This window comes from Clarias gariepinus, chromosome 24 (genome assembly GCF_024256425.1).
Source record: "Clarias gariepinus isolate MV-2021 ecotype Netherlands chromosome 24, CGAR_prim_01v2, whole genome shotgun sequence".
Taxonomy (NCBI): Eukaryota; Metazoa; Chordata; class Actinopteri; order Siluriformes; family Clariidae; genus Clarias; species Clarias gariepinus.
Genome location: NC_071123.1, coordinates 20278260 through 20305706, shown reverse-complemented (window position 1 = coordinate 20305706; position 27447 = coordinate 20278260). Strand labels below are relative to the sequence as shown.

The window sequence follows — 27447 nt, the reverse complement described above, 5'->3', positions numbered from 1 at the left end:
GTTACACATGTAAAACCAGTTGTACTATAATCCACTCCATCATTGCCAATAACTACAACCATCCTCTTCGCAATATTCAGTTTAATATTTTTTAATAAATTTTTTATTTAAAAAACTATGAATTTTCAATAGCTTTTTCATTATGTTGATTACACATGTAAAACCAATTGTATTATAATCCACCCTATCATTGCTTATAACTACAACCATTGATTTTACATGTGTAATCCACATAACGAAAAAGCTATTGAAAATTAAGAAATTGTAAAACTAAACAATTAATATACATTATAAAAAATTATTAAAAAAAATATTAAAGTGAATATTGCGAAGGGGATGGTTGTAGTTATTAGCAATGATAGGGTGGATTATAGTACAACTGTTTTTACATGTGTAACCCACTTAACGAAAAAGCTATTGAAAATTCATAATTTTTTTAAATGAAAATTAATATACATTATAGGAAAAAATTTATAATTTTTTTTTTAAACTGAATATTGCAAAGAGGATGGTTGTAGTTATTAGCATTGATAGGGTGGATTATAGTACAACTGTTTTTACATGTGTAATCCATTTAACGAAAAAGCTATTGAAAATTCATATTTTTTATGTAAAAAATTAATAAAAAAATTATCAAACTGAATATTGCAAAGGGGATGGTTGTAGTTATTAGCAATAATAGGGTGGATTATAGTACAATTGGTTTTACATGTGTAACCCACTTAATGAAAAAGCTATTGAAAATTCATAATTCTTTTGTAAAAAATTAATAAAAAAAATATTAAACTGAATATTGCGAAGAGGATGGTTGTAGTTATTAGCAATGATAGGGTGGATTATAGTACAACTGTTTTTACATGTGTAATCCATTTAACGAAAAAGCTATTGAAAATTAATATTTTTTATGTAAAAAATTAATAAAAAAAATATCAAACTGAATATTGCAAAGGGGATGGTTGTAGTTATTAGCATTCATAGGGTGGATTAAAGTACAATTGTTTTTACATGTGTAACCCACTTAACGAAAAAGCTATTGAAAATTCATATTTTTTATGTGAAAAATTAATAAAAAAATTATCAAACTGAATATTGCAAAGGGGATGGTTGTAGTCATTAGCAATGATAGGGTGGATTATAGTACAATTGGTTTTACATGTGTAACCCACTTAACGAAAAAGCTATTGAAAATTCATATTTTTTATGTAAAAAATTAATAAAAAAATTATCAAACTGAATATTGCGAAGAGGATGGTTGTAGTTATTAGCAATGATAGGGTGGATTATAGTACAACTGTTTTTACATGTGTAATCCATTTAACGAAAAAGCTATTGAAAATTAATATTTTTTATGTAAAAAATTAATAAAAAAATTATCAAACTGAATATTGCAAAGGGGATGGTTGTAGTTATTAGCATTCATAGGGTGGATTAAAGTACAACTGTTTTTACATGTGTAACCCACTTAACGAAAAAGCTATTGAAAATTCATATTTTTTATGTAAAAAATTAATAAAAAAATTATCAAACTGAATATTGCAAAGGGGATGGTTGTAGTCATTAGCAATGATAGGGTGGATTATAGTACAATTGGTTTTACATGTGTAGCCCACTTAACGAAAAAGCTATTGAAAATTCATAATTTTTTTTTAATTAAAATTAATATACATTATAGGAAAAAAATTATAAAAATTTTTTTAAACTGAATATTGCAAAGGGGATGGTTGTAGTTATTAGCATTGATAGGGTGGATTATAGTACAATTGGTTTTACATGTGTAACCCACTTAACGAAAAAGCTATTGAAAATTCATAATTTTTTTTTTTTGTAAATTAATAAAAAACTTATTAAACTGAATATTGCAAAGGGGATGGTTGTAGTTATTAGCAATGATAGGGTGGATTATAGTACAATTGGTTTTACATGTGTAACCCACTTAACGAAAAAGCTATTGAAAATTCATATTTTTTATGTAAAAAATTAATAAAAAAATTATCAAACTGAATATTGCAAAGGGGATGGTTGTAGTTATTAGCAATGATAGAGTGGATTATAGTACAGTTAATTTTACATGTGAAATTTTTATAGCAAAAAAGTTATTGAATTTTTTTCATTTAATTGTCATTTTTTGCAACTCATATTAGACTGTACCAAAGTGCATTCATTTTCATACACACCTTTTCAATTATTATTATTATTATTTTTATAATAAAACACACCCGACTCTCATTTAACAAAATCTCTTTTTTGGCACAGGAATTGTCTGTATAATCATTTGTTTCATAATGTACCTTAAAATAATTATTTATTAATTAAACAAACAAATAAATAAATAAACAAATAATCCATACTATAGCCTAACAGTGTAATATGTTTGATGTCCTGTGAGGTATTTCTGTGTAATTTTGTGTATTCCTTTGTACGGTTGGGTCTTGGTCATGCACTTTTTAGACGGTCCCTTAGTGACTCCATCGCTATAAAGCGGCGGTAAGCAGCGTTTCTGAAAGATTTAGGTCCAGCAGGCTGTAACAGGAGAGGATATAAAAATACATTTATTTGTAATAGCTTCTCTGTCTACTAAGAAAGTAAGAAAATATGCGAATTGTCGTTTTTGGGTATTTATTTCTTTATAAACAGATGAGATAATCTTGAATGTGTGGCGAATGTCCAATATAAAACCAACTTCACCGCGGTAGATTTTGATACCATGCCCGCGTTAAAGCCGCTCATAGCTCGTGCGTTCTAAGGACGCCATCGTCAACCAGCACGCGCTGGAAGACTGCGCAGTTTATCCTCTAACCTGATCACACACACAAAAAAATACTTATATAGAACACCAAAAAAACGATAGAGAGAAACGAGGAAAGAAGAAAATAACTCACTCACACCGTAGAATTCTCACAAGCTAACTCCGCCCACTCACTCCCGCATGTGCACAGAGAGAGAGAGAGATCATTGGACATAGAGAAAGAAAGTGAGTGAGAGAGAGAGCGATACAGAGAAAGAGACTTTACTTTTAACGTTTCTTTATTTCACAAAAAGTTCATTTTTTACAAGACAAATATTTCATATGTTAAATAAATAAATGAATAAATTTAGTTAAAAACAAAGGGGGGCAGAAACATTCAAGTAGCCAATTTTTGGGGAAAAGCTAAGCAGTGGAACTTTGAGGTAAAATTCAATATAAAAACGATCAATAAAAAGCTTGAGTCTAATATGTGCAGTACTTAAACTGTTGTATTAAAGCAATGTTTAAAAGATACGAATAGGTGCAGCAATACACATGGTACATAAAACTAGCATACAAAGAGATAAAATACAGGTAAAAACACAAGATAAAAAGAAATCTCGCACTTATTAAAAGTTGATAGTTAAAACCTCCCTGTCTACTGAGCATAAAAAAATGCCCACATCTGGTCAAACTTTGCTAGTCTGTGGGTCGTTTTTAGGAATGCCATCAGCATTCTCTCAGCATCGTGTGTGCCTTCAGCCCCCTGCATTCAGTTTTTTTCTTGTGAGCCAGATTGAGAGTTTTGCCTGGCCTATGAGGTAGTTTATGAGAATGACAGATTTGTCTTTTGTTTTGTACTTTGGCCCATGTATGTAAAGATTGTCCGTCCATGTCTCTTAACTCACTTGTCCAGGACTTAAGCAGAAAGAACAGTCTTCCCAATCTTTTGCATTTTAAAAACAGGTGGTCTACTCCTTTCTTCCTCCCACAGAAGAGACATTCTATGCCCCTCATGTGCGAGACGTGTCTGTTCGTGGCCACAGCCCCGTGTATTATCCGCCACTGTAGATTGGCTGTGTGCTTTTCTATGTACGGTTTGTACAGGGACCTCCAGCGTCCTCGTGGGGATGAGCCTGGCGTCAGCCACTCTGACCACCTTGAGTCCTTTATTCCAGCCAGTGAGCCTCTGTACATGACCTTGACACACGTTCTGTACATCGCTTTTTCCGAGGCGGCCTCAAACGTTGTTAAAATGGGTGTTTTGAAGCACAGGAGGGCTCCTTCCTCTTGCTCAGAGTTTTCATCAGGGAAGGCTGCTGATGTTCTCTAGGGCTTTGCCCTAAAAATTGCCCTTGGTTTTGGTAATTCCAGCTATCTGGAAGCAGTGTCGAATGAAAGTTGATGATAGCATCCTGGTGTTTATGAGTGGGTTGTGGAATAGTGGTTCCTCATCTGTGCTTTGAAACGTTGTGGTCCGCCCTGCTCGTCTTTATCACAGATGTCCAGGCTTTAAGTATGAATTAATAGAAGTGTGTTGTGGCTGATACGTCCATTTAATTGAGGTCAAGTGCAAACAGATGTGTGTCATAGTTCAGGCCTTCCACCAGATCAACTAGATCAACGAAAGTCACAAGTGCAGAGTCTTGGGTTTAATTTTACGGTTCGAGCCGTACGAGCACCAACTTCAGCAAGGTATGCAGCTTTGTTTGTTTACTTGCGTTATGTTTCGTTCTCATCTGTTGGATCGCCTCCAGCGAAGGGAATCACAGCGTTGCTGGTTGGTTAGTGCGCTGTTGTAGAGATGACGTCTGTCGGGAAGGCCATACTATGAGGCGTTGGTTGCCTGGTTACTGATGGCAGCGCTCTGAAACTTCTCCTGAGGTTTCCTTCGTTGCAGGACTTTGGAGTTCTGGCGCAAAGTCTCGTTGAGAGTTCTTGAAAAGCGTAGCGCCTGCAAGGGCAGAAGCCCGAGCTGCTTGGAGGATGTTGTAGGTGGGAGTCGTAAATGTTCTTTTTGAACTCCTACTCCTTAGGGTTTTTGTCCCTTCGGGGTCAGTCCATCCCACGGGTGATTGGTCCAATCGGATGTGGTTGAGGGGCTTAGCCACGCCTCATGTGGTCCCCCCTTTTGTGCATACATTAGCCCAGTGTTGCAGCTGTCACGTGGGGCCCATCCGGTTGGAATTTTTTATACTTTTTATAAAGTAATCTTGCATGAGCTTTGCTCATGCTACCAATTTTCCATGTCCACCAACGTTCTTTAAATAAAGCCAGCTTGAGATTGAAACCAAACATTACATATCTTACCCACTCATTCTTTCCTTTAGCTAATAAAAGGGGTTTGTACATGCTGATTAAATTTTTTAAGTTAGGAAGAATAATCAAACACACACAGGAATAAAACATACTGGGTAAATATACAGTATGTACACTGTAAACCTGTAAGGTCTTATAATGTAGTAAGACAATGTAATCTAATAAGAAGATTCCTGTGCCTTGAGAACAGACCCCTCACTGTGCTTCCTCATGCCTTCTGTGGTAACACCTTCTATATCCTGTATCCAGACGAGGATACATCCAAATGGCTCCTGTCTCCTAGAATCCTTTTGTTTAATCAGGAGAATGCAAATGTATCTCCTCTCACCTGTCTGTCTCCGGGTCCCTCTATGACTGACATGTTAATGACTGGTTCTTTTGATGTTCGGAACGTAGCACCGTTTAAATGTGCTCTCTTTGCTGAGAATAAACAGAGATCTTCAGACATCATGCCTGCGTGTGTGTTTGTCTCTCCCGGTCTATCGGGCCCGGACCGGTAAGTGCATCAAGGTGCGGCGGACACAACAAGCTAAAACTCTTATTCTCTTAGCTTAAAACTTAGCTCGGACACACTACATCTTCATTTAAAACCTAACAAAACCCTAATGCTGTCTTTACTTATACAATCAAGTAATGTTGACTAAACATTACTTAAAATTTTGCATTTTGGATCTATCACTTAAAAATTCATTTAACTTATCAAAATGTATAAACCTAAGATTTCAAGTGTTGTGAGCTCAAAATCATGATTAATCCTTTAAACAAAAAAACATTTTCAAAAGGTCATTTTCACAAATGAAATGTAGTCTTCTTGATTGTAAAATTCTAATACCATGTGCAAGGTTTCTCTCTTTTTTAAATCAGAAAACAAATGGCTTCAGATACAAGTATTCACTATAATGGGAATGAATTTAGGCTACTTATTTTTTATTTGGGAATTTTTGTTGACAAATTAACTTTAACCCATATACAAGGGTTTATATATACACACCTATATTGGGGGGATTTCCCTCTGCTGATCAAATTATTCGCGAAATGTGTTTTTTTTTACACTTGAACCAAATATTATGACACCCCTACTGTAACTAAACAAAGTGTAGTAAACTAGCCTGTAAAATCTACAGTGAACGCAAAATCACATTATAATAATAGCGAAAGTGCTTTACCGGAAATCTGAAAATTATAGTTTGAAAATGGCTCGCGCTTACATGCTCACCTTTCGCGGTTCTTTATACATGCGGTCATTGGCCATGCAAGGAGTTCTGCCTAGCAACAAAAGAACTAATGCGCTGATTAGTCCTTTTGCCCCCGTCTGTTCTGTTGCTGACACCAAGTTTAAAGACGGACGTTTTTCTTCTATTTTCGGTAAGTAAATTATGAAGATATAAAGTAATGATTTTGAGTAAAATATGCTTATATATTGTAATACTGAAAAATATTCGTTAATTCACTTAATCATAGTGTAATCGTGTATTTCTGTGGGAAAGAACATGGCAGCCACTTCTGAGATTAATTAACATTTTCCCCCACCTATTATCTTGCCATTAAGTAACTACATTTTCGTAATGATTTTGTCATGGTATGGTTATTGAAAGGACAGCTTATTTCTCATTTTACCGGTTTGGTGTACATATTTGAAGTCTCCTAATCGTTTTTCTGTGAGAGAAAGTACATGGCAGATACCAGTTAAGTTACTGATCAAAGTTAGACCATGCAGGTTATTTTATCAGACCGATTTTGTCAGTGTTGCCATTAATTAACATTATATTGAGCATAATAAAGTCAAAAATTTTTACTTGTACAGAGCATTTGTGAAGTATTCAAATTCTAGGTTAATTGTGTGTTATACGAACATTGCTAGTTTTTCTACTACAGCTGAGACGAATTAGGCTAGTGATAGGGTCATTGACGGATAAGACTTTTTAATAGGCCAATTTTAAAATACCAAAAATATGGATATGTTTGGCCATTTTCTAAACATTTGGAATGTAGTGTACACATGCCTTTATTAGTTTCATTTTAGTGTTTTTACACTTAAGTTAATAAAACATAGCCTTAAAAAAGTCATCTGGGGCGACCGTATTATATCTCAGAATTCACATTTTTATGTATCATTAAGACTAGTTGAACTCATATCAGTAAGTAGATAAACTGATGAAGAAAGATAAACTTTAGTGCCCTTTCATTTTATGAAAACCATTATTTCACAAGTTTATTCTATAATATCAGAGTCTCCTTCATTATCCAGTAAAAATAAATGTTTATCCCTATAAAAGGAATGGAAAATGGCTGAATTTAGAGAAAAAAAAGATAAAATATACAAATAATTATACTTAAACAATTAACTCTATGTATATAATTAATGTATAGAATATGAAAACTACAAATATACGACATATATCTATCATTTAAAACACTCAGCAGTGGTCGCCCCACATGATACTCGGTCGCCCCATATGATGTTTTCAAGTTTACTCAAGTATAACAGGCTAACGGTTTGCCTCAGCTAACGGTTTGCCTCAACCAAACAAGCTTCTTCTAGTGACAAAGCACTATCAAATTTATCATCAAAATATAGATTTGTGGTAAAAAATTATAATTCACAGTTTTGGGGTGGTCGCCCCACATGATGACCAAAAGTGACTATGACATTACAGCAGTTAAAAAACAGCTTTTTCTTACTATATGAGAGAGACTGATTTACTATACAGTTGTTTCCAGGGGGTCTTTACTTGTGTCTGGCTGATGCAGTATCCTGTCCTTGAGATGTTTTTTAAAATAAAGGTCCCAAAATTGTGGTTTGTTGATGGTCGCCCCGGATGAAATAGATAGAATCAACATAATTCGGACAACATTCGTTTGTATATCATGATAGAAATATATGAGCAAATGCTTTATAGTTTTGTCAATAGATGTAAAACATGTTTAAAATTATGCCAACTAGGAAAAGGGATATATTTAAGTTGATTTAAAGTGTTTTTAAACCAGTTGTCCTAACTAAAGTCAAGGCCGGATGGTCGCCCCATATGGTGTTTTGGCACTTTGGATAGCAGAAAAATGATGAAAAACTTAAAAATTTGGAGAAGTTAGAGTGGTTTAGTAGGTAAAGAAGGTATAACAAGTAGATGAGAAAGGTTTATGTATTTTTTGGTTTTTTCTGCAAAATAAAATTAACCCGGACAGAAAAAGGGGGCGTCACGTCATTGACCCATATATATATGGTGAAATTACAGACCATCTTCACACTGGTCACCAGTAATTTATTACACAGTTAACAGCCATATCTTTCAGTTGTATTCCATCATGATTGTCACTTTCAGAGCCAGAGACCTTTATTTGCACAATTAGGTTGATTTTGAATAACATTGTAAGACTACAATCTGAATTATAGAGTTTTTTTAGTTTTTTTTTTTTTTTTATAAACTAAGCGGGCATTCTGATAAACATGCATTGATGATAAATCTTTGATTCCTGATCACAATACTATATTTATACCTGTTTATTCACTTGGTGTCTGATTATGAGAGGGGTGTGGAGAGGCATGAGAAGCATTACTGGTTACAAGACGAGCGGCCAAGCTATTGAGGGTGATGTGGAACGTGCTAACGATCTCAACACCTTCTTTAACAGATTTGATGTCCCTCTGTCTCACACCACCTCCAACTTCAGCTTTAATACAGGCTCCTCTCCTTCTGCTCCACCATCCACCTCCACACAGATAACTACTTCTTCTGCACTTCCATCAATCAACATTTCAGATGACCAGGTAAAACGCGGACTGACCAGGCTCTGCGCTACAAAAGCTGCAGGTCCGGATAAAATCAACCCAAGGGTCCTGAAATCCTGTGCTCCTCAACTTTGTGGGGTCCTACGGCACCTGTTTGGCCTGAGTCTGACTGTACAGAAAGTCCCTGCCCTGTGGAAAACATCTTGCATTGTTCCTGTCCCCAAAATACCACGACCCTCTGCCCAGAACGACTACAGGCCAGTCGCTCTAACATCACATATTATGAAGGTTTTTGAGGGACTTATCCTGGATACACTTCGTCCCCAGGTGAAGTCCTCTTTTGACCCTCTTCAGTTTGCCTATCAGCCATCCCTGGGAGTAGATGACGCCACTATACATCTGCTCCACCGAACCTACTCCCACCTCGACAAACCTGGGACCAGTGTTAGGATTATTTTCTTTGATTTCTCCAGTGCCTTCAACACCATACGACCAGCAGTACTAGGGAAGAAACTAAGGACCATGCAAATTGACACTCCCCTGGTCTCATGGATCATGGACTATTTGACATGCCGTCCCCAGTATGTCAGATTACCAAACTGCGTGTCTGACACACTGATCTGCAGCACTGGTGCTCCTCAGTGAACTGTTCTGTCTCCATTTCTTTTCACCCTCTATACATCTGACTTTAAATATAACTCAGAATCATGCCATTGACAGAAGTTCTCTGACGACTCTGTGGTGGTGGGATGTATTAAGGACGGTGACATCTCCGAGCACCAGTCTGTGGTGGATGACTTTGTTTTCTGGTGTGAGCGTAATCACCTACAACTCAACATCAAGAAAATCAAAGAGCTGGTGGTCGACTTCAGGAAAAGGGGAACCCCTGTGACTCCGATATCTGTCCGGGGAGAGACAGTGGACATGGTCTCTGAGTATAAATACCTGGGAGTGCATCTGGATAACAAACTGGACCGGTCAACTAACACATTGGCATTTTACAAGAAAGGACAAAGGCGGTTGTACTTTCTGAGAAGGCTCAGGTCTTTCAACATCTGCAATACCATTCTTCGGATGTTTTATGAATCTGTTGTGGCGAGTGTTGTTTTCTATGCTGTGGTCTGTTGGGGCTGCAACATGAAAGCAGCAGATAAAAACAGACTTGACAAGGTCATTAAAAGGGCTGGTTCTGTCCTGGGCATGAAGCTGGACTCTGTTGAAGTTGTGGCAAGGAGGAGGATTCTGTCCAAAATACACACAATCTTGAACATTTCTTCTCACCCGCTACACAGTGTTCTCTCTGTCCAAAGGAGCAATTTCAGCCAGAGACTGATCATGACCAGGTGTTCTACAGAGCGCCACAGGAGATTTTTCTCCCAACAGCCATTAAACTATATAACTCATCTCTGTAACGATTTCACTAAGGGATAGGGACTGTCAGTAGTTAATAATCAATAATACTTTCGGACACTACTGTTCTCACAACTCAAGATAAGTTCCAAGTCCAAGTGCAATATCTTATCAGTACATTTGTGCAATATTATTTTCTATTCACTTATACTACATTTCAAGTGCAATATCAGTATACAGATTATATTTTTAGTGCAATATGTAAAAAGTGTGCTATATTTAATTCTATTTTTGCTTTTATTTATTGTATTTTTCTTTAATGTTTATTTCTTGTATTTTTGCTTTTCCCTGTCACTATTTTTTTTTATTTATTTTTTTTTTATTAATGCAACTGTATGACCAAGACAAAGCAATTTCCCTCTGGGATTAATAAAGTTCTTTGAATCTGAATTTTTGAATCTTATCGCAACACCATCCTTGATGTGCCAGTGGGGATTTTATTGGAGGACACCGATCTTCAGCCCTCCAGCTCTTTGCATTTGACTTCTTTAATCGGAATAATTATTGAAGGTCAAGTCGTGATGGACAAAGTGCAGGACCTCCCACAGGCAATTTGTCTTCTCTTCGGTCTGATTTACACACTAGACCTGAATTACCCAAAATCACTCGCCAACACGTTTGATTTCATCCAGCGTGTACTAATGTCAATGAGACAGAATACTCTCAAGCCTAGAGTGCAGTCTCTGGCAAACCAACTTTTTGCTTAAGAAACATCACTGTGATACTTTAACACCATTTTTTGTTTTGTTTTTTTTCCACCTTGGTTTCTTAATCTCCATTATACATTTTATGAAGAATAAAAATTATGTTTAAATTGTAAAATGCAGAGTTCTACAACTGATGTTCAGTAGTTTATTTAGGATATTGTAAACCTTTGTAGTGTGGTTGTGACACTTCAGTATAGTTTGTATTGTAATTCTGTGAAATTGTGGTGAAACACACTATATGTTGACTGTTTTATTTTAGTTTGCTATGTTTGCACAAAGCTTAAATGGTCAAATGTAATAGTTATGTTTACATTAACATAATACTTGATACTTGAGTGAAGTATATATGTGTAACAGTTGTACAATTGATGTACTGCACTAGTTATTTACCACCTTTAAAGTGAGACTATAACCTTATTTACATTACAGCATAGTGTTTATTGTTTTCAATATTATTGTGACATTTTGTCAATAAAAAAATCTAAGATTAAATATGCTGTTCATTGTTTTATTTCAGTTCGGTGTGCACAAAGCTTGCAGTCATATATAAGAACATTGTTTAACAGTTTTAAGTTACATTTTCATGTTGAGTTAACTTAAATATATAAGTACACAAAAAATACATAAAAATTTATACCAAGTAAACGCAATCATTCAAGTACATTAAATAAGTGCTAAGTTTGTTGAACTGAATGATTTAAGTACAGTCTACAAAACCGCCAAGTTAAATAAACTTAAATATGCAAGTTTTGGAAGATTCCATTACTCAATTAAATTGAGGCAACGAGTTTACTCAATCAATTTAGTCCAATTAACTTATTAGGGATTTCAGTGTACAGTGGAACCTCGTATTACGAGTAATGCGGTTTATGAGTGTTCCGCAAGACGAGCAAAGATTTTTAATAAAATTTGACTTAAAACACGAGCGTTATCTTGGTTTACAAGCACCGAGTATCATGTATCACGCATGCGCTTCTTGTTTTGACCCCGAGCGCCATGTCATCACAACTGAGCCAACGGTTTTTCTCTCTCTTGCGCTGTGGAATTGTAGGTAATTGTCTCCCCTGCTGGGTGAATACACACATGCACACAAACACACACGCACACTCAGAAACTCTGCAAGCACTAAGCCCCAGCAGGGGAGACAGGTAGGTGTAAGGTAGAGAGTGTGTGTTTTTGTTTGGGAACCTGAGAGGAGGGGGGCTGTAAAAGTGTGTGTGTGTGTGTGTGTGTGTGTGTGAGTGCACACACTCTCTCTATCTCTCTGTCTGCTCTGTCGCGGTAAGGTGCTGGTTAATTTGTTTTTATTGTTGTTGTTGTTGTTTTACTTTACAGCAGTGATTCCCTTAGTATGCGCTCATGCAAGTGTGACTAGCGGTGTTCCTTGCTAATTTTTAAATGGTTAATTTTTAAACAGTTTTAAAAACGGTCTCTCCGTTAATGTGTGTGTGTGTGTGCACACACACACACACACACACACACACACACACCAGTGGCAGCTGGTGAAAATTTTTCCTGGTGAGGCTGATGTGACAAAATATCTTTGCTTAGTCCGATATAAGAATTAAAATCAACAGTCAGACGATGATTACAATTAACAGTAATGATTTAATCTCCTCCTCAAAATCATCAGTTTTACAGATGAAGTAAATAAACAAATTTCCATTGTATAATAAGCCATGCATGCTTAAGAGAGTATCAAATACAATAATCAACATCAAAGGGTATGATCAGCTGGATCACCTTTCAAGCAAAGTTGCATCTCAAAGTGGTTCACACAAAGAAAAACAGTTTTAAAAATGCAATTTAACACATCAGTCTAAAACGGGTATATTAATAGGGATCTCACCGAATTTGGTGGAAACTGCTCTTCGCTCGTTAAGTTCGCCATCATTACTCTGATTGACGGCGCCTCAAAAGAAAAAAAACTTAAATCTCGCGGTATTTTCTGCTGCTTGGGGCAGAATTTTCAGCGCCCCAAGACCATAAAATTCTGAGAACCCGATTGGCCGCATATTTATTAATTTACCCTAGCAACAGTACATGACGGGCTATTTGGCTGCACTCAGGGGCGCTTTTTCTCAGCGCCCCATGACAGAAACGATACAAGTCTGTCTGTGGAAATTCACTGGTGAATGAATGTCACTAGGTGGGAAATGTTGTATATGTTATTCATATCGCATGTAGGCACATACTGGTGGGTAAACCGAATTTAAAAACTTAATTTGTAAAAATATATTTTACATTTTTAGCCCCTCTTATCAGGGAGGGCGGTGCCCCAGCGCCCCCTATGGGCCGGCCGCCACTGACACACACACACACACACACACACACACACACACACACACACAGTGTCTGCATGCACAAACGGAAACACCTATCTGTCCGGATTTATTTTTAAGTTTTTTTAAAAGTAGAGTGCAAGGTAGAGTGCAGGTAGAGTTAATTTGTTTTGTTTTTACTTTATATTTTGTGTTAATTATTTTTGTGTATTTATTCTTTTGGGCTGTAGAATGAATACTTTGAGTTTCCATTATTTTCTATGGGAAAATAAAATTTGGTTTACAAGTGTTTTGGAATACGAGCCCACTTCCAGAACGAATTATGCTCCTAATCCGAGGTTCCACTGTAAATATGTTTTGCCCTACTGGCACACTTTAAAGATGTTTACAATAGTAAATGCCTCTGTTCATTGCAAAGCATGTTCTCTGAAGGTCAATGAGTGTCCAGATGTGACTTGGTGGTGCCCCCCCCGCTCCTTGGTTTTGGGGTCTACTTCAAAGTATCTGGTCTTGTGAAGTTTCTTGCAGCTTAGTTTTGCAGACACCCCTTCATGATTGCGAATTTGATAAGATTATCGGGATGGCGACATGCATGCTGGGAGGTAGTTGCTCTCTGTGGGAGCCCTGTTATTCGCCACACTCATGTGTGACTCTGAATGAGATGTCCAGAGTGGACTCAGTCAGGAACATAAGCACTGTACACCTGAAGGAGACGACATGCTTCAGCATGGGGGTTTTACGGTTTAGAGACATCATTCTCATGCTGCTCACTATCTCACAGAATCGAGACAATTCCCTCTTTATATCCTCATCGAGGATAAAAGGAGGAATGTTCGACATGGTAACCTTTATTGTTGTTGTAGCCAGCGGAGTAACCGAATAAAGTTCTCCACTTACCTTTATTCCATTTTAAATCAGCTGATGTACGAGTTCCCTCTCCTTAACGAACACCACCACGGCCTTGCGATGCTAATACGATGCTCCCACACCCGATACACTCTCCCACCGCCAGCAACACCTGCTCCACCGAAACCATGGCGCTCACCTCACAGCGCACCCCGTGACAGAGTGAGAGAGGAGGGGCTCCACCGCTCAGGTGAGCCGCCATCCCTGCACCCGCCACGAGTTCAACAGCTACACAACAGCGGATTAAAACTAATAATGCTGTGTGATCGCAATTTTTAGATGTTTCATATATGTATTTTATATGTTTGTGCTTTAGAAAAGAAGCTCAAAAGTTTTCACACCACGCCCCACACCATGGCTGGACTGGCCATAGGGCATACCGGGCATTTGCCCGGTGGGCCAATGGTGATTTTCGTCTTTTGTGGGCTGGCCGCCGATGTTTTTTTTTTTTTGTAACGTTATAAACGATTAAAGGTGGCGGATTGGCCAATTGGTCATGATCGACTCTGGGCTGGACCAATTACAGCCGAGGAGGTCAGATGCACCCGCCCCCTTGCAACGGCTCAGCAATCACATATCATTGCTGAACAAAAATGGAGAACAAAAAACGCAAAGCAGCAGGAGAACCCAAAAAAATTAGCGCCAAAAAGAAACTAGCCCTTCAGGCAGATGCTGCCAAATGTGCTAAAATATCACAGTTGTTTGGTGGCTATAGTGGAGCTTCCACTTCAGTAAAATTAGCAAGTAATGGAGGCCAGCAGCCGCAGGTTGAAGAGGGAAAGGGGAGGCAGGAGGAGGAGAGACCCGAGGCGGCCGCCGGTCCGAATGGCAGAACTGAACTTGAGGTAGCCTAAGTAAAACCAAGTAAAACCATAAAAAAACTTATAAACCAAGTAGGTGTAGCTTATTTTCGTTGTGCTTGCTAACTTTTTACAGTCAGTTACAATCACTCCTACTGTGTACTAGTTAGCATGATGACAGATTTTTTATGCTGGTGCTATGATGTTACTGAGAGTGAATTATTGATAAGGTTAGTTAGTATGGGTTGCCAAACATAAAAAACGTAATCGTCCTGTTTTCAGAGAAAATATTACGCGTTACATATTGAGGTGAAAAGGAACGCGATTTGTCCTGTATTTTAGCTAGAATGAAAAAACAAACAAACAAACAAAAAAAAAAAAAAACACACACACACACAAAGCTGGAGTTATCCTGTGTCTTTACGCTGCGCAGCTGCCTCGGCTTCTCTCATTCCCTCCCCCTCCTTCTCCTGTTGATCAGCTAATCGGTTTATCAGCTGTTTGCTGGAGCCACAGCCATAAAAGCTGCTAGTCATGATCGGTTTGGATATGTGAGAGAGAAACATAAAGGTGAAACCAGGAGATGTCCTTATTGAATCATTAGAGTTGAACAGGTGATGGAGAAACAAGTTTATCTTTTAGGTGACATGAATGAGTTGAAGGGAAGTTATGAACTGTTTCTGAGAGACAAATAACACCAGGATCCTTTTCTACATAGCTGACAGCTGGTAAGCTGGGGCGGGTCTAGCAAAGTTTTGCCAGGGGGCCAGGTAGGGCATTAACAAGGAAAGGGGGACACAAAGAAATACTTTTCTTTCTTATTCTCATTTTAAATGTCTAGCTTTTAAATAATTATCTGAATCTTACAACCAAAGTGGTCATTTGATGTTAAATGTATAGAAATCCATTATCGTTTATAGTAAATATTAAGTCTAAAAATATGAAGTCTCTGTAAGCCCAGTAAGTTTACCATCTGTGCAGTCTGAAATTATGTCGAAGAAAGATGTTAAATCTATTTAATTATTGTAGAAAAATTATTGATTTCTGTGCATTTGTGTTACGATCTAGCTGGTTGTGGCAGCCCAGGTCTCTGGATGACACTCCAGTGATCGTGATCTCTTTTGTTGTGTTGTCAGTTCTTGTGCCATGTACTGTGTGTAAAATGGCATCAAAAATTCAATTAAATGTTATTCTTTCTCAACTTTCTTTCTCTGTCTTCTTTCACTTCTTAAAGGTTGCCATGTTTAAAAAAACTGTGCTGCCATGCTGTTTGTTGATGTGGTAAATAAATAGTTTATGAAAATATCACTAAATCTCCAATTTATTAATTTTAATACTCATTATAGATCATGTCTCACCTCTAGTCTTTTCTGTCTTAATTTTAGGTTTTCACCATGTGTTGTAGATAGTTCAGGAGGTTAACTCGACCAAGCAGTCTTTTGTTTTCCGCTAAGTACTGTTTAGAATACCAGAATAGGGAGGATGGTGTAGGTTTAAGTTTATTAGATTGGTACATATATACCAACAGGACAGTGTACATCGCTGTCAGAACAGCAGTTGGGTTTCATTCAAAGGCTTTATGGCTTTGCCAATAATACCTAGTGGGCCGGTCTCTAGTCAAAATGCCCGGGCCGATTTTTTTGTCCCAGTCCAGCCCTGCCCCACACGCTCCTCTCACACCACCTCCCAGCATGCACCAGAGAGAGAGAGAGAGAGAGAGAAAGAAAGAGAGAGTGGAAGAGAGAGAGAGAGAGAGAGATACAGAAAGAGAGAGGGAGAGAGAGAGAGAGATACAGAGAGAGAAAGAAGGAGACAGAGAGAGAGAGAATTAGAGAGAGGTAGCACGTGTCAGCAACTCAAGCCAAAAGATTAAAGGCAGCTTGTGGTGCTTTTGAAAGTTCCATTTGTAAGGACTCGGGGTCTTTGTACACATTTTCATTTTAATGTGTATTATGGATTAAACTTTAGTAAATTATATCTTTACCAACACTTTAAGTTCAGCCTCTAAAACTTGCTGAGGCTTGAGAAAGGATGAAGGTGATGAGCTGATTATTGAAATAATTATCAAACAAAACAGATATTTTACATCATAAACATAAACATTATATAATTTTAAAAACTTCTACAGTAAGTAATGATTAATGGCCTTACTGTTTACTATGATCTAAGCATTTTTACACACTTCTCCTGAACCTGTCACATGCAGGAATACGTCTCTAGGGTTACGTCTGTAACCCCAGTTCCCTGAAGTGGAACAAGACGCCGTGTCACGAAGTGACAGCTATGGGGATTGCTTCCAGAAAACACGTCTTGAAGACATATCTAATCACCTTCACATTAACAACGTCATCACCTTAGCGACGCAGCCGCGTCTGACGTCGGCACGTTGGCCTGGCCTGAGCCAAGATCACCTGAGAGGACGGAGTCGGGTCGAGGTCGACGGCGTAGAATTTAACCTCTTGAGGTGTCGCCCCTGCAGCCAGAGCCATACCCCTAGTGGAGTGCGCCCGAACTGAGAGTGGAGAGGCTTCGCCAACTGCCCCGTAAGCCATGGAGATGGCCTCCACAATCCATCTACTGTGTATTATGCTTGATGCTGCTGCCATGAGGCCCAGCAGCCGCTGGAAACTCCTTACAGTGACTGGGAGGCCTAGCCTGATGCTCTTGAAGGCTAGAAGGAGTGACTGGATGCGAGCCGGCGTGAGGCAGGCTGAACTCCGAGTTGAATCCCATATGACGTGCAGATAAGAGGTGACACATGAAGGCATGAGCACACTCTTCTTGGCGTTCAGCCGTAACCCCAGCACTTTCAAGTCTCGATGATGGGCCACCATTTCCGCGGAGTGGGCAAGAATCAGCCAATCGTCGATGTAATTCAGGATTCTGATACCTAACAGACGAAGTGGGAATAAGGCCGCATCCACTACTTTTGTGAAAGTGCAGGGTGACAGAGCTAGGCCGAATAGAAGCACCTGATACTGAAAAGGGGTGTCAATTAGACCTTCGAGCACGACAGATAAATCCCATGACAGGACAGTGGCTCTAGTGGGTGGCCTCAACTGTTTAGCTCCACGTGATAGATGAGGCAATCCCCCTGGTTAAATGAGCCCTAATTCCTAAAGGCGAAGTGAGCACACGCACCTCATAGAAGAGGGCAATAGCATCCCTCACCCAGTGTGACAGAGTCTGTGTAGTGGCGGCCGGCCCCCGGTTGCGGCCCCCATAGCATATAAAAAGCTGCTCTGAGAGGGCAATGAAACGGGCAACTAAAGGGTGCTTTCCCACTGTTACCCCATCAGTAGGAACATGGCAGGCTGAAATAGCAGCTACGTACGTCCTGAGAGTACTAGGGCACAAGCCTGAGGACAACTTTTCCTGCAGGAACTCTAGTACTGAAGCAATTCGGCAGTGAACTGGGTCCACCTGCTTCGTCATGCACCAACTTCCAAATACATTCCATTTGAGGACGTAGGCTTTCCTAGTGGAGGGAGCCCTAGCATTTAAAATAGTGTCAATAACGCTGGCTAAAAGACCAGCTTGACTTAGTTGGTCCCGTTCAGGCACCAAACGTGAAGGTTCCAAAGCTCGGGCTGGGGATGAAATATTGTCCCCTGCACCTGAGACAGAAGATCCCTCCTCACTGGAATCACCCATGGTGAGCCGTCGAGGAGATATATTAGGTCCGAGAACCACACCCTGGTCGGCCAACAGGGCGCTATCAATAAGAGCCGCAAACGCTGTTGACGGACCCTCGCCAGAACTCCCGGGAGCAGAGCTATCGGAGGAAACGCGTAAAGGCGTAATTTGGGCCACGTATGGGCCATGGCATCCAGACCCAGGGGAGCTGGATGAGTCAGAGAGTAGTAGAGGGGACATTGTGCTGTCTCTTGGGAGGCAAAGAGGTCCACCTCTGCTGTAAAGAATTTTTCCCAGATCTGACTGACTACTTCGGCATGGAGCTTCCATTCCCTGTGTGTCACAGCTTGAGCACGGCGTGGAAGAAATTTCCCAAAAGCCTGTTCATAAAGCCTAGCTTCCCGAAACCTGGTGCTGACGGAATTTACAGCTGAGAAGGTGAGACGGGGGCATCAAGGAGGAATGTTCGATCCTTATCCTTGATGCCCATCAGATTTAACCATAGGTGCCTTTCTGCGGACACCAGGGCGGCCATGGAACGGCCGATAGCACGGGCTGTCTGTTTGGTCGCACGAAAGGACAAGTCAGTTGCCCGGCATAATTTTGTGAAGGCTAACTCATTCACAGTGCTGCTCGTGCTCAAATCCTTTAGCAGGTCGGCCTGATACGCCTGCAAGACCGCCATGGTGTGCAAAGAAGCGCCGGCTTGACCTGTTGCTTGGGTAGAAGAAGTTCTACACGGCTTGGAGGGAAGTGTTGGCTTCTTTAATGAGGATGATGTCCCAGGAGAGAGATAGCCCGCAAGCGTCTCTTCTATCTGGGGCATCACCATGTAACCACGTGCTTTTGCATCAACAATATTCGCATAAACGAAGTTGATGGAACAAAAATACGGAATGAATAAGGCTTGCTCCATGAACGAGTTAATTCGTTGTGGAGGTCGTCAAAAAAGGGGAGAGAGCGACGTTGTGGCTCCAACTCCTGGCCACCCGACAGAAATTTGGCATCTAATTTTGAGCGTTTGGGGAAGGCTTGCTCCTGTGGCCAATCAATGTGCAGCCGCTCGACTGCACGCATTATGACTTTAAGCAGCTCCTCATACACTTATCTTCCTTAGAGGAGCGTTCTGAGGTAGCTACTTCCATTTCCCCAGAAGCAAGAGAGCAAGTCTCTTCTACACACTCACGAGAAGCACCGGAGTGCACTTGTGAAGTGGAAGGAGAGACTTCGCGATCGGAAGAGAGGGCGAGAGAAAGGAGGGGTAACTCCGTCTCTCGCGCCTCGGCGATCCCCAGGAATGCAGCGCGACTCGTGGCTCTCTAAAGAACGCAAAGCGCGCGCGAAGCACCTTTATGGGAAGAAGATCACAGTGTTCACAGCCCAACCTCCCTCAAGCCCTTGAAGAGCGTGACTTTCCCCCAAACACTCAAAGCAAAAAGCGTGGAGATCGCCCTCCGCAAGAAAATTCTTACACGGAGGGACACATCTATTTTTAAACTCCGCCATTATATCGGTGAGTTAACACTTTTCTTTGCTTTTTAATAAAGGGGCATTTTAACTAACAGGGAAATGGATTAAGGAGCTATAATGCTGCTCACCTGTGCACGGAAATATGCCCTATCTGGTTTTATTTGTCCCCATAGACAGTGTTGGTCACAGGGTTAAGTTCTCGCAAGCATGCGCGATCGCAGCGCGAGAGGACCCGGAAGCAGCGTTGGGTCACGTGTGGCCGAGCCAATCTCTTCCGTGCATCATTTCACCCAGTACAATAACATTGACTCTGGACAATCATACACACACTCACACACTCGCATACATCTAAGCATTTCACTGCATATCGTACTGCGTATGACTGTGTATGTGACAACTAAAATTTGAATTTGAATTTGACATCACACACATTGTTTATATTTGTATATATTTTGTATATATTGGTTTTGGTGCACCTTGTTTGTTTGTTTGTTTGTTTTGTTTAATACACTTTGGTTTGGTTTACATCTAGTTATTGTGTCGCATCTTTACTTGTCCTGTCTTGATTGTGCAATACCGGAAGTGTTGTTTAAAAACCTGTATTTTGATTCTTGACCCCGTAGCAAAGTAACTAGAGATTTTAATAAATCCAAGCGTTACAACCTGCATTGTGCAATACCGGAAGTGTTGTTTAAAAACCTGTATTTTGATTCTTGACCCCGTAGCAAAGTAACTAGAGATTTTAATAAATCCAAGCGTTACAACCTGCAGGTGCGTCTCATCAGATGACGTCACCTGACTGAGGTTATATAAGCCAAAATTTGGCGTGTTTGATACACACATGCTTCACAACTGGCAACATGAAAAGATCTTCCCATAGCGTTTTCACGCAGCATCGAGTGTAACCTTTGAAAGGGAACAGTGGCCGCGCTCACAGTGGTCTCACATCTCCAGGGTCAAGGGGTCGATTCCCACCACGGGTCTAAGTTTGCATATTCTCCCCGTGATCGGTTGGTTTCCTCTGGGTGCTCTGGTTTCCTCCCACAGTCCAAATACATGCAGATTAGGATAATTAAGCCCAATCCCAATTCTACCCTTTACCCCCACACTTAGCCCTACCCCTCTGTTTGGCGCATTCACGTGAAGGGGTAGGGGTGTCTCATTTCTCTTGTGGTTGGAGGGGTAGGGGTAAGGGGACGGGCCAGATAGCCCTCCAAACGAAGATTTTTCGGGACCTCACTTCAAACAAAGGGCTAACCGAAATTTTCAACACGGCTGCTCACTCGAGCAAGCAGACCCATGAATGTAAGTAATTTTTGCCATTAATAAGGATTTTTATGACAAGTTTTCATTATATGTATATTACCTTTAGTCTTGTGTTTTTTATGGTGATGTTCTGTAAAGAAACGTTTGCAAAAAAATCGCTAAACTTTGCTAGCTGATAGCACCGATTGCACGATATTACAAAAAATATTTTTATCTCATATACACTTTACTGCATGCTACAAACAAATATGAAAGTTGAGTAGCACGGCAGTTTGCCGAGCATTTGATAACGCATTGGAACTAGCGACAACGTATGATGACGTATAACAGTGTTGTAGTGGTGTCCCATTTCTTTGGGGAAATATTTTAACCCTTTCCCTTTCCACTTCGTTTCAAGGGACAAGGGAAAGGGGCGAGGGGTAAGGGAAGGGGTGGAAAATAGAATTTGGATTGGACTTTAGTGTTCCTAAATTGCTCGTAGTGTGTGTGTGTGTGTGTGTGTATGTGTGTGTGTGTGTACGTGCCCTGAAATTGATTGGCACATCATGCAGGGTGTCCCCTGTCTTGTGGCCCAAGTGTGACCCTGTACAGTGCAAGCACTATAGTGAACAAGTGTGTTTGTTTGCGTGTTTGCGTGTGTGTGTGTGTGTGTGTGTGTGTGACTAATAGAAGAGTTTAGTGACGCTGGTCTTATTAATGATGCGTGCATTCAGACTGCTTTTTAGGAAAAATACATCTTTAATAGTCTTTAATGTGGTGCCATTACTTTATGAGACTGATGTAATGACTTTTAGTCATTGAAAATAAATCTGTAAATAATTAGCTGGTCAGAAAGTCGCCGTATTTTGAGAAGAACCGAGCGGCTGAGGCGGTACGGGTGGAGATCGCTCATCGGTTATTCATACAGGAAGTTGAATGTAAACTGTGTTAAATGTAAACAACAGTGAGAGATCATCACTGCCTACATCTCACTTTATTGAGGCAAGCATGGGTACATGAATAAAGGTATACAAATATATTCATGTTTTGATTAAAGAGTTGTCAAAGAAAAAAAAAAAATATATAATCTCAAAAAAGAAATACGATACAGTGGAACCTCGGATTACAGGTAACGCGGTTTACGAGTGTTCCGCAAAACGAGCAAAGATTTTTAATAAATTTTGACTTGAAAATCGAGTGTTGTCTTGGTTTACGAGCACTGAGTATCATGTATCACGCATGCGCTTCTTGTTTTGACACCAAGCGTCACGTGATCACAACTGAGCCAACGATCTTTCTCTCTCTTGCGCTGCGGAATTGTAGGTAATCGCCTCCCCTGCTGGGTGAATACACACACACACACACACGCACGCACACAAATCTATCGTCTCCCCTGCTGGGTCTTGCAAAGTTTCTGTGTAAGGCATAGAGTGTGCGTGTGTGTTTGTGTGGGAAGCCGATACAGGCGTATATATTATTTTTTGTATTAATTATTTTTATGCATTTATTTTTTTGGGCTGTGGAACAAATACTTTGAGTTTCCACTATTTCTTATGGGAAAATTTTATTTGGTTTACGAGTGTTTTGGAATACGAGACATCTTCCGGAACGAATTATGCTCGTAATCCGATGTTCCACTGTATTCTTAATAGCAGCTTTATTCTGATCTCAACTCGATTCTACTTTTTTAATTTACTGACTTATTAATTTTTTTTATTTTATTTTCAGATCAAGCAGAAACGATTTTCCAAACGAAGTCCTCACCTGTTCCTCTCACCAAAGTCTCTCGTACCTCATACACAAGGACATAAACATGAGAAACAGACTAAACTCAGTCTGCGTTTAAGAATACACACGTCTGAAGAACAGTTTGAGTTTCAAGTTCTCATCAAGGCTTTTGTGTTCAAAAAATTTTAAGCACTGTTTTGTTTCTGAATCTCCTTCACCGAGATGATCATTAATTAGTTTTAAACTGTTACAAATGAGACAAAAATCAATGTAAAGCAAAGGGTTCTACACAGCAGGTAGCAGGTGGAATTACACCAGCAAAAAAAACCCCGAGATGGGGGCACTGAACTCCTGTTTACTCATCTTCATCACTCGAACCCTCGTCTTCTTGTATTCAGTGGAACAGTCTAGGAATAGAATGAAATTTATTCGGAGAGAAGAGAAAACATCTTATATCTCAAATGTACTCTTCAAAAGAACTTTTTCTTCTTCCTGCAAAACCAGAAGATGTGTAGGTGTGTGTGTGTGTGTGTGTAGGTGTGTGTAGGGGTAAAGGTGTGTAAGTGTGTGTGTAGGTGTGTGTATGTAGGTGTGTGTGTAGGGGTGGAGGTGTGTGTAGGTGTGTGTGGAGGCGGAGTCATACTTGTTGTAGCAGGGCAGTTTGGGGTTCCTGTAGTGGCTGTAGGGGTTGGTTCGGGACAGAGGAGTCCTGCAGATCCAGCAGAAGTACTGACCACAGGTGGAGCAGGTCATTTTGTTGCAGCCTTCTATCTTCTGCAGAGTGAAGAGGAAAGACAGTGTTAAAACATCTCTCAGCTCTCATTCAGTTTAGAACACAGACATAAAGCTCTACAGTGTGAGGAGACATAGAGCACGCTCAGAACTCACTCGTGATCAGGTGTCTATGAAGGTCTGCACTCATACACACATCACACAAAACGATCCAATGCATTAAACAGATAGAAATTCATTCTGATTGTCCTCAGTCCCATATTCTCGAGCTGTTTATATAAGTGTTTAAGCTCTAACTCCAGTTTCGATGAGATCTAACGAGGATTTCTCCAAATACAAAATTCCACAAAGATTTGATTTTTACTGTTAGTTTTTCTCAGGTTGCGGTGTTTCGGTCAGGTCACGTAGTTTCGGAGTTGTAGGACACAGCAGTGGAGCTGACCTGAATGTGACATCCACAGCGAGGGCAGGATTTAGAGTTCTTTTTCAGCCACTTCTTACTGCAGGTCTCCTCCACAACACGCCGCATCGCCTGCTTCCCAAAACGCAGCTCCATGAATCTTTTCCTATCCTTAGAGGCAGCCATGTACTCCCCATGCAGGTCATGAAGCTCCTCTAGAGAGAAAAGAAAGAAAATCTTTAAATAATCTTTTATTCCCATTTCAATAAAGAATGATGTCGATCCAATAAAATAGGCTTGAAGGTCTGAGAAGCTTCTTTAAAAATTCTGCTTAATGCATCTCAAATAATGTTATTCCATGACAACTCTCATATATTCTAGATTCATTACATGTAAAGTGAATTATTTCAAATCTTTTTTGTTGTAATGTTGATGATTACGGTTTACAGCTTAAGAAAATAAAAATGTCAGTATCTCAAATATTAGAATATTTCCCAAAATCAATCAAAAAGGATTAACAAAGTTCTGAAAAACAATGTTGCTTTAATATCAGCCCTCAGCTCTCAATCAGTATTGTTCAACTCGAAACCTGTGCCTCTCCTCTCTTCCTCCAACTCTAGGAGCGTGATTTCCAAGTTAAGGTTTAAAATAGGACTTTGGACCACTGAGCAACAGGTAAGACGCCTCTGACGTTGTCTCTGGCTCATGAGTGGCTTGACACAAGAAGTGCAGCAGTTAAAGCTCGTCTCCTAAAGATGTCTGTGTGTCTCCAGCCTCACTCCACTCCCTGTGAAGCTCTCCCAAGGTCTTGAATCAGATTTCCTTGCCGATCCTTCTAAGGCTGCGGTCGTCCCTGTTGCTCAGTCACCTTTTCCTGCCACACTTTTCCCTTACAGTCAGGTTTCCTTGAATACACTACAGTACCTTCTGTCATCTTCTGGATGACTATCGAGTCAGCAGTCTTCCCCATGTGTGTGCTGAACTAGACCCAGAGATGCACTGTATTTATACTGTATAAACAGTAATTTACTTAAACTCCAAATTAAATATTCTAATAGTTTGAGATACTGGGCTTTTGATTTTAATGAGCTGTAATCGTGATCATCGAAATTAAAACAAACAAGGCATAAAATATTTCACTTTCCATGTAATCTAGAATATGAGTTTCACTTTTACATTAAACTGCAAAAGAAACTTAACTTTGTCACATTATTCAAACTCTTTTGTGATGCACTGTATATTTGCATAACCTCTTCAAAAGTGATTAAAGCTGTTGCTAAAAAAAATAAATAATTCTCAACAAAATTGGTAAAAGTTAAAATACAAGCTGTGGGCACAAATGTGACTCCAAATAAATTTGTATTATACTTACAAATCCCCTCCCTTTATTTGGAGTCACACATGTGCCCATAGCTTGACGTTAGCCTTTAGGGTTCTTCTGTCAGTTATATTTAATTAGCTGTGGCCTGAATACAAAAGTCATCATCAGTAAAAGTGCCTCACGGGAGGAAGGCAGGCAGTGGAAGAGGCCGTGGTAGGCGTGCTTGCACAGCGTACAGAAGGCGTAGCGGCAGCCCGGACACAGGCCCATGGTGGAGTCGGGCTCCAGCACCACGGCCGAGCCACAGGACCTGCGGGGACAGTACATGACGTCGGACATCAGGTCCAGGGTGTTCTGAAGCAACAAGCGATCGTAGCGCGCAAACTCGTCCTCCCCGACCAGCAGCTTCACCTGTTAGAGACACACAGTGTATAACGCGGCTGCTAACGTTTTATTCTCTTTTATGTCTGTATAACATTACAGGCCTTTTAATACCTCACATAAATTACCTGATATTTCAAGCTAACTTATTGACTTCAAGGCAATCCCAAGTTAATATCACATTTATGTGAGATAGATTAGCTTTAAATGATGCTGTAGACACACACAGGTGTAAGAGGGTACCTGGGAAGGGGCCGCTACAGAGGCGCACTTGGGCTCGGGGCAGGTAAGGCACTGAACTTGGCCGTCTCGGATCTGGATCTGGAAGAACTCCTTGATGCAGGCTTTGCAGTAAACGTGCTGACACCCTTTAAAGAGCGTGCAGCTGGAGCCCGGCTTCTCAGAGAAGCAGATCCCGCAGCAGAAGACCTTACTGTCAAAGAACTTCTGCGTCTGAGCTTCGTCAAAGTCCAGGAGCTGGCACAGCAAGTCCATGTGCGACTCCAGGACCGCGCGGGGGTCCAGCTCCACCGGCTTCTTCTTCTCTACGCCTGCGCTTTCAGCTCGGTTGGTGGCTCCATCGGTTCTGCAGCTCTCTAGCTGAGAATGTTTGGTACTGATGCTGGCGATCTCCAGAGGAGACTGCAGGCCCAGGAAGTCCAAAGCCTCGTCTTTGAGGAACTCGATCCAGGTGAAGAGCACCACACTGCCCTTATTCTCCTGCCACAGGTCATCCAGACGCTTACACAAAAATGTCAGCTGATGAAAAGATAAGGTGGAGAGAGACAGACAGGTGGACAACAAAACATTATCAGTGATAACTTTTTTCTCTAATTCAAGCGTTTCAGTGTGAGTGCGTTCTGCCGTGGCCGTGATACGGAATGCACCAAGTGAGGACCGGAACAGAACAGACAAACTAAGGACAAAGAATTTCCTCACCTGGAGTCTAGAGAGCCACTTGGAGCTCAGCATAAACATTGGCGCTGATGAGGAAGGATAATCGACAGGAAGCTCGAAACTCAAGACCAAAGGAGGCAGAAAGGACACGCTGTACTCCACGCATTTATCCCCTGTGCAGGGACATTCACACAAGCTCAGGTGAGTGGGACGAGTCAGATTTAAATGCTAGACTGAAAAAATCCAACATTGTCTTACCTTTGACCAGCAGCTTGAAGTCCCGGGGAAGCTCCAGACACAGGTGGATTTCTCCTTCACGGCTGAATTCGGCTCGGCGAAACTCCTCATCATAAATACTCGCTAGAGCCAGCAGTTCATCAGTCTGTGCCTCCTGATCCTCAGACATTTGAACATTCCTGTAAAACAGAAGATGTTTGAATATACACACAGAATAAGAGAAGTAGCTGTTTTATGGCTAAACCATTCTGATGAAGATTAAACAGGTAGAATCAGATATTGTTCATTGATTAGCTGGAAGAAAAGTTTAAGATAAAACTGAAGAGTGCTGAATATTATAAGAAAGAAAAAGACAAACTGTATAAACATCATCATCATAAACTGTCCCATGACACGTCGTAACACGTGGGATGGCATTTTTTTTTTTTACTTAACATTTAAAAACTTTGATTATAAGAAATGATTTAAAAGTTAAACTGAACCATATTTAAAATGTAATAAAAAAGTAATTTATTAAGTATTAG

At 40.2% G+C, this 27447-nt stretch overlaps 1 protein-coding gene across 1 annotated transcript; it reads right to left on the bottom strand.

Annotated features, from left to right (window-relative positions):
• Positions 1-23349: 23349 nt before the first annotated feature.
• Positions 23350-27092, bottom strand: LOC128512066 (E3 ubiquitin-protein ligase RNF14-like). The gene is made up of 7 exons (XM_053485195.1): positions 26945-27092; positions 26729-26859; positions 26033-26548; positions 25591-25819; positions 24130-24302; positions 23599-23729; positions 23350-23362 (listed from the first exon to the last, which is right to left on the bottom strand). The coding sequence occupies exons 1-7, from the start codon at positions 27090-27092 to the stop codon at positions 23350-23352; spliced, it is 1341 nt and encodes a 446-aa protein (XP_053341170.1).
• Between the last annotated feature and the right edge of the window lie 355 nt (positions 27093-27447).

Excerpts from the sequence above, each read along its gene's own strand:
- LOC128512066 (XM_053485195.1), bottom strand. The coding sequence starts at position 27,092 with ATGTCTGAGGATCAGGAGGCACAGACTGATGAACTGCTGGCTCTAGCG. Across the intron at positions 24,303-25,590 it reads CCACTGCCTGCCTTCCTCCC|AGGAGCTTCATGACCTGCAT; the intron begins GTGAGGCACTTT and ends TTTTCTCTCTAG. Across the intron at positions 23,730-24,129 it reads GCTGTGGATGTCACATTCAG|AAGATAGAAGGCTGCAACAA; the intron begins GTCAGCTCCACT and ends TTCACTCTGCAG.